This window comes from Odocoileus virginianus, unplaced genomic scaffold (assembly GCF_023699985.2).
Source record: "Odocoileus virginianus isolate 20LAN1187 ecotype Illinois unplaced genomic scaffold, Ovbor_1.2 Unplaced_Contig_16, whole genome shotgun sequence".
Classification (NCBI taxonomy): Eukaryota; Metazoa; Chordata; class Mammalia; order Artiodactyla; family Cervidae; genus Odocoileus; species Odocoileus virginianus.
In genome coordinates, this window is record NW_027224333.1 from 48,858 (window position 1) to 56,896 (window position 8,039).

General features: G+C 45.7%; 1 protein-coding gene across 2 annotated transcripts in view; it reads left to right on the forward strand.

The window, feature by feature from the left end:
* Positions 1-6,369: 6,369 nt before the first annotated feature.
* Positions 6,370-8,039, forward strand: part of ARHGAP6 (Rho GTPase activating protein 6) — a 511,877-nt gene continuing 510,207 nt past the window's right edge. Inside the window, exon 1 of one of the 2 annotated variants that reach the window (XM_070464131.1) lies at positions 6,370-8,013. In XM_070464131.1, coding sequence (XP_070320232.1) covers positions 7,435-8,013 — 579 coding nt within the window. In that variant the 5' untranslated portion in view covers positions 6,370-7,434. The remainder of the gene's footprint in view (positions 8,014-8,039) is intronic. The other variant, XM_070464130.1, reaches the window with a different exon arrangement.

The following is an 8,039-nucleotide window of genomic DNA, read 5'->3' on the forward strand; positions in this document are numbered from 1 at the left end:
AAAATTAACTTACCTTAAGACTCCAAGTGCACCTTCACCCACAAAGACAGAAGAAAGCAAAACAAAGAAGGAATGCCATTGGCACAAAAACGTATGTTCAAAAATGTTTATAAACCCAAATTAAGTTTAGTTGTCAGTAAACTTTTATATTTATGCTGTTATTAAAAGTGTCTTGAATCATTTCAAAGCCAAAAACAAAAGTGATGATGGTCACCCATTTCAGATTTGGTGTTGGAAAATTCTTTCAAATACTCGTTGCAGGTAAACAACAATTGTTTGTTTTATGCTTTGGTCCCTAGAACTCGGCTAAGCACATCTAAACTGCAACTTGACTTAAGATTTTTATATAACCTTGCTTTTTACTTGCCTCACTAGGGGGTATCCTGAAAACAGAAGAGTTGGTATTTAGAAATGCTGTATTCACACCAGTTGGAAAAATAAACAAGTGACAGGGTAGAACAATTTATTTATGCAAACTTGCTTTTTAAAGTTGAGAGGATAAAGATGAAACACTAGAAAACATAGAAGTAAAAGTGTTGGTTGCTCAGTCATGTCCAACTCTTTGCAACCCCATGGACTGTAGCCCACCAGGATCCTCTGTTCATGGGATTTTCCCGGCAAGAATACTGGAGTGGGTAGCCATTCCCTTCTCCAAGAGATCTTCCCCACCCAGGGATCAAACCTGGGTCTCCTGCATTGCAGGCAGATTCTCTACCATCTGAGCCACCAAGGAAGCCCCAGAAAACATAGACCGTGTTGCTAATATCTGCACAGAAAATGACAGAATGAATGGTGTTAAAAGTGGCTTTTTGTGTGTTCATTATAGATGGTAACACAGAAATAGGCATTTTTTTCTCTTCATTAATTTTGCTTTTTTTTTAAAGGTCATAATTGATAAGAGATGGTGGAATTAAACACACAAAGTTGGGGGAAAGTGAGAATTATGAATAAGAATAGTCATTTAGGTTTCCAAATATACTGTCTGAAGAAATTGTCATAGATCTTGATGTTAACTAGATGAGTATGAAAACTGGGTGCCTGTTTTAAAGGCAACTGGGTGCCTTTTAAAGAGTTTTAAAGGTATTTTAAAGAGTTTAAAACTTTAAACAGTTTTAAAGGTGTTTTAAAGGCAACTGTGTGCCTGTTTTAAAGAGAGAGAGTTCATGGTTCTAGTTCTGGGCAATGTGAAACTGATCCAAAACACTGAGTCAAAAAACTGACCTGTTGGTATATAAATGTAATAGAGGGAAAAGAATTTTCTACATTCTGCTCTGAATATAGAGAAACCCAAACTGTCTTTCACTTAACTTAAAAAGTGCCCTGCCTTGAAAGACCATATTGGTATTATTTAGTTGATATTGACAACACCTCTAAAACTTGGAGAGGAAGCTAGACTATTCACTGGGTTAACTATGAGTCTTTTTCTAAGAGTTTTAAACAAAGCTTTCATTAGCAAATTAGAAAGGTTTGAGTAGATCCTTTGAGTGTAAGACCAGGTGAACTCACATTAGGGATGGTCCTTCAGTATAGCTGGATTCATCAAGTAATTCAAAAATATTGATTTTATGTAGGTGATAGTACACTGCCATCACTCTGCTTGTTCTCTCCAGGATGCTCTATGCTAGGCATGCTGCATACATTAGGTCCTTTACTCATTCGCAGGCCTTTTGAAGTGAACACGATTTTGTAGACTGCTAAGTGGGGATGAAAGTTGTAAAGTGAGGTGCTCAAGGTCATATAGCTAGACAGCAAAGCAAATCACCAAATTGAGATGCATCCAGAAATGGTCCCAAAGCACTTCCAAATTGAAAAGCTTCTTTTTTTTTCATTTATTTTTATTAGTTGAAGGCTAATTACTTTACAATATTGTAGTGGTTTTTGTCATACATTGACATGAATTAGCCATGGATTTACATGTATTCCCCATCCCGATCCCCCCTCCCACCTCCCTCTCCACCCGATCCCTCTGGGTCTTCCCAGTGCACCAGGTCCGAGCACTTGTCTCATGCATCCAATCTGGGCTGGTGATCTGTTTCACCCTAGATAATACACATGTTTAGATGCTGTTCTCTCAGATCATCCCACCCTCGCCTTCTGCAATTCTCGTCCTCCAAGAGTTAGTAGTTGAGGTTAGATCACATGGATCTGAGTACTAGCTCTGCCACTTAACTAGGGAGTTAGATGCTTCTAGATTTTGTTTCCTTCATCTGTAGAACTGGGGGTTAACTATTACAGCTGTGGGTGTGTGTATCTATTGATCTGGGTAATGCATGCATAATTTCACCCCAGTGCCTGCCACATAGGAAGTTCCAACAACTATTACTTGTTCTTATATTGTTATAATAACAATTGATTAAAGGGTTAGGAGCAAGCTGAGTAGATAATCTTGAATATAACACTAAATTTAAGTTACCAGATAATATGGACATGTTTGGTGCTTTGTGCTTTTTCCCTTTAGTGTTGGCATGAATATTTTTTCTGGATATCTCTTTTGGTATTATAATATTAAATTGTCCTTTAAGGTAGAGAGTCAAACTTATATCTTAGTCTTTTCACCTCACAGTACCAGTTAGGATTCAATCTCTCAAATACCATTTTATCCTGTAAATCATTATATTCCCTATCTAGAGAATAACTATGACACCATTTCCATCTTTTGAAAATGATCACTGTTCCTCAGTGCTGGGTTGGTGTTTAACAAAGTGAGTTTTTGCTGATATTACCCATATAAGATTATCCTGCAAATCGAGATTTGTTTCCACTGACATCCATCATTTGTAGTTTAAATTCTTGGATATTACATTCATTCAGGGAGATCCTAGAACAGGAGTTTAAAAAAAAACACTCTTGCTTCAGCTGCAAAAAAGAAAAAAAATCCTAGCTTAAAGTCAAGAAGAATTTTAGGCATGGGGTAGTATGACTATTTAATATAATTAGAATTCTTAAGTTCTGTAAAAGTTCTTTACCTGTTTCTCATATATTTCATGTCATACAGATTAAAATCATGTCCTCCTTTTCATATTTCAGGAGCTTAGAGTTAGAACCTTTGATTTCTATGGGATAGTCAGATACTGTGAACTGTTTACCCTAGGTACCACTAAGAATGTAGAAATTATATCAGAGGAATCACAGTCAGTTTGAGAGACACAGACAGGATGAAACAAAAATCAGTGATGAAAAAAAAATCACATGATGCTGCTTAAGACTTATTGGAAGCCAATCAGATAGAAGTCTGAAATATTATATGGCAGTCAATCAGGAAGTTCAATATGATTTGGGACTATATAAGCAATGGGATTATATAACAAACAAGGTTAAAATAGGATGCCCTAACCTGGAACATTGGATCTCAGGATGGAAAAGAAATAAGCAACTGGAGGGTGTCCAGAGGAGATCATCTACAATGATGGTTTTAAAGCAAAATATGAACTTTATAGCGTAGCCAAACCACAAAGTCAGACCCAAGGGGCATGATAGAAATCTACAGATAGCTTGAGGGTCTAGACACCAAGGGGAAAGAGGAATCTTGGCTGGAGATAAGAAAAATTTCAAGGGATAAAGTTAAGAAAAGGGAAATTTAGGTTTAACAGAATATATTCCTTGGTAATAAGATGTATGTTTGTAGAACAGTGTCTCAAGGGAATAGAAAGAACACTGATGCATTTTCAAGGATCCTTGATAAGAGGATAGCTTGATGTCAGACCAAGGTCTCTAGAACTTTCATTAGAATATTCTTGTGCCATGACCAGATGGAATAGATATATTTTTATCATGAATTTCTAGGATAATTTAACATGATAGTGAACACACTGTTCTGCCCTTTAATAAAAGGTATCCTAAGGCTTGATTAACTTCAACTCTGAGGAAAAAACAAAACCCAAAACAAATACAGACACTACTTTTCAACATCAAATGCCCTAATAAATGAGCCAAGTTTCAGAGACCTGATTTTTAAAGTTGTTATTCTGTTGCTCAGTTGTGTCTGACTCTTTGTGACCCCATGGACTGCAGCATGTAAGCCTTGTATTCAAAACTATTTCTTTCTAGGCTTTCAGTTATATTGCTTCTGAAGCAGCTAATGAATTGTAAGAAAGATTCTGGGGATCAACATAACAAAACCAGTCATTTCTGAAATTGGTAAATGAAACCCAGATCTTCCTTAATCAAGCCTGGCATAAGGCCAATGTGAATTGGGTCTGTATAAGCAAAGGGATTATATAACAAACAACAGTAAAATAGGATGCCTTAACTGAGAATGAATGAAAATGCCATGCACCACAATGACTGCAAAATAAGACAAATAGCAGTCAGATTGGAAATCATAATATTTTTAAAAAATCATTTAAAAAATCCGAACAATCTTATAAAATCTTTCTTTTCAGAAGTGCCATTACATTTTCCCCATGTGTTTTAAAAGCACATATACTTACACCAGGTTTTTAAAAGGGAGCCAGGGCTTAATTTTATGGATGTTTGGAACAATTTGTTCATTGTTCTGTATGCTGAGGCAAGCTCTAGGTTGATGGAGAGTCAGGACCTGTTGAAAACAAGATGATGAATGAACTGGATGTGTCTGCCCTAAGCCTGAAGTAGCAACAGAAGAGTCCCTTTGCTCACTGGCTCCCCAGCATCCATGACCAAGTCCGTATGACCTTGTGCCTGGCCACTGTTCTTATTAGTCCTACGTCATTGTGGCAGGGTTGCATTTTCAACCCCATGGTCATCTTTTGCGGTTAGAGAAATACTTAACATGTATGAATTATAAATTACATTTGCCCAACCACCGGAATTGTAAGTAATCCTGTGAACTGTGACTTTGCTAACCATGTACTCCAAATGCCAAAATCCAACAAAGCATAACCAGTTCCATGCACGGGTATCCAAATGGCAAAGACATTGTTTTCTTTGCTAGTGACAAGTTATATGACATTGTGAACTAAGGAAAGGTCAGGCAAGACCCTCTGTCTTTTCCTTCTTCTGGAATTTGTTTGAGGAGGGAAGAAAGCAAATGACAGCAGTCCCCCACATGTAATTTGGTGTGTGTAGTCAGGCAGGAAAGGCAGCAGTTTGAAAGTCTGTGGCTCTCCACGGCACACCTAATCAACAGCCACCGGAGAGTGTGCTTATGTTCCAGGGTGAGAAGAGCTGGGTGGCAGGGAGGGTGAGAGGAAATTGATTTCTCATTTTGTCTTGTGGTGCCAGATGGATCATAATGCTACAGGAGGGAACTCCCTGAGCATAGTGGGTCCCGCTGCATTTACAAAAGTGGGTACGTCAGAGATCCTGGGGTCCAAATGAAGCCCTTTGTGGAAGCATTGAATTCTTCTGTTAATTAGATTTCATGACGTGACCCTTCCTAGACGGTCAAATACCTAGGACTGTTTAACACACTTTTTAAGACGAGAAGGACATTAAATTTTCCCCTGAAAATTTTACTGGGAATAAAACAAACTTTCCAAAATCCGTGTTGGACAATTCTGATATGATACACAACAAGGCGAATGTTTGTGTCAAACACCTGCATTTATAAGTTCACAGTAAGCTTTTTTTCTTTAATAACAGTAACGGTAAAGGAAAGCCACCTTCCTATTTGCCTAAAATCCTCTTCATCCAGAAGGGGTAAAAGAGGGCACAAGAACACAGTTAAAGTACTCAGGCATTTCCAGCGTCTTCTCTGTACCCCTGCTGAGATGATTGTGAGATGCGTTACAAAACATAAATGTTAGGTCAGAAACATAGAAGCCTCGCAGAAGCAGGCGTGGCTTTGGATTTTATACTCTAAGGTGCTCCCAGACTTGTTTTCAACAGGGAACATGGACATCGCCAGCGTTTTCCAGCTTCCCAGGAATGTGGCCGCAGCGCTCTGCGCCCAGAGGCGTCCCACGACCGAACTCGGAGACTGATCGCTTTGTGAGCGCCAATCCCCGCAGCCTGTGGGCTGAAGCTGCGCGGGGCGCCTGCCGCCTGCTCGGCCCCACTAACCCCTCCTCCTCGAGTACAGTTACTGAGCGACCCTTACACGGCCAGGACCCCTCCCCACCCCCCAGTTTTCTTAGTAGGTCCCATTTCCAGCTCATTCATCGCAGCCACTGCATTTGGACTGAATCTCTATCCTTCCTTTTTAAAAACAAAAACAGCGGCGGGGGTGGGGGGGTGGGGGGGGGGAGAAGGCAGGAGATTTAACTCCAACTTCAGAGCAACCGTCTTGGGCTGCCCATCTGACACCAGTGGGTGGGGTGCAATCTGACACTTCCTTTCCTTTCCAGAAACGTGAGTGGAGCTGGCGCTCCCTTCGCTCTGGGGGAGGGGAGACCGGGGAGAAGGTCCGCACTTCCGTCCTCGGGGCTTTCTCCCCAGGAGACCTAGTATCAGTGGTGAGCAGCGCTCGCTCTGCGCCGCTCCCAGGTTTGGCGCCTGGAAAACTCCACGTTCTGCTTTCTCCTGCTTCTGGCTCCGCCCCAGCTCCAGACCTGGCTTCTCTCCCACCCTACCCGTCCGGGCCGCCCCCTTCGCGCTGCCTCTAGCGCGAGCGTGCGGGGACATCCCCGCGCCAGCCCTGGGCCCAAGGCTGGGTTGAGACTATTATGAGTCCCTCTCTGGCGGGTCATGGACAGCCGACCCTGGGGTTCTCCCCTTAGCTCCCTGAGCGCAGCCAGGAATTCTCTCCCACCGTAGCCGCTCAGCACTTGGAAGGCCCTGGGCGCTGCGCGTTTCGTGTCCCCACTTTGTAGCGAGAAACTAGCACCTCAGGGGAGCCTGGAGCTTGGAGACACTCTTGCGCCTAGTCAGTCAGAGGAGTGGGCGCAGCAGCCAAGTGGTGGAGAGACGCGTAGCTTCAGGGGCCCGGATACGGCGACGGTGCCCTGGGGCGCAGATCGGGTGCCCAGCTCCAGCGCGGGAGGAAGTCTCTCTCACGGTGAGCGGAGAGCGAGGGACGCGCCCTGGGCGCACGCCCAGGAGGCCTCCTCCTCAGCCCTCGGGACCGTCCTTAGGGCGCGAGGAGGAGCTTGCTGGAGACTTCGAGGCTGTCCGGAGCCAGAGAGCCGGAGCGCGGCGTCTCCTGCCTCAGCTGGGAAGGGGGAGTGGCGCTGGCCGCCGGAGCTGGGAACCCAGCGAGCGCCTGACCTTCCTCCTCTTCTTCCTTACCCTCTTCAGGACTTAGGCTCTGAGGGAAGGTTCTCGCGACCGAAGGAGTCCTCCCTCCCCACCCCTTTTCCTAGAAGGCTGGTGATGGATCTCCTGCTTCTGCCCCCACCGGGGCACTTGGAGCGCGCTGGTGGCGCGTGAGCCGGGAACTGCCCTCCACCGCCCTCGGCGAGCCTCGGGCCGCCGCCGCCTGGCAGCCTCGCCCGAGCCCCCTTGCTTCCTGGGCCCCAAATCACTAGCAGTTCCGAGAGCTGGAAGAGGGTGGCCCTCAGGCACAGCCCCGCCGGGATGTCCGCGCAGAGCCTACTCCACAGTGTCTTCTCCTGCTCCTCGCCGGCCTCGGGCAGCGCGGCTTCTGCCAAGGGCTTCTCCAAGAGGAAGCTGCGCCAGACCCGCAGCCTGGACCCGGCGCTGATCGGCGGCTACGGGGGCGAGGTGGGCGCAGAGGGCGGCTCACGAGCGACCAGCGGGGGCCGCCTCTGCTCCCCGCTGTCCCTGGCCGAGGGTCTGAGCCCTCGCTCGGCGTTCTCTCCCCGGGGCCCACCTCCTCGGGCCAACCGCCTCCCGCCCCCCAGACCCCTCTGCGCGTCCTTCTCCACACCCAGCACTCCGCAGGAGAAGTCGCCGTCTGGCAGCTTCCACTTTGACTATGAGGTCCCCCTGGGTCGCGGCGGACTCAAGAAGAGCATGGTGTGGGACCTGCCTTCGGTCCTAGCGGGGCCGGGCAGTGGTCGCAGCGCCATCCTCTGCCCTTCCGGGGGAGGCCCCAACGGCATCTTCGCTTCTCCCAGGAGGTGGCTCCAGCAGAGAAAGCTCCAGTCCCCACCCGACAGCCACGGCCAACCCTATGTCGTGTGGAAGTCCGAGGTAGGGTCCGGTGCCGCGTGTCCTCA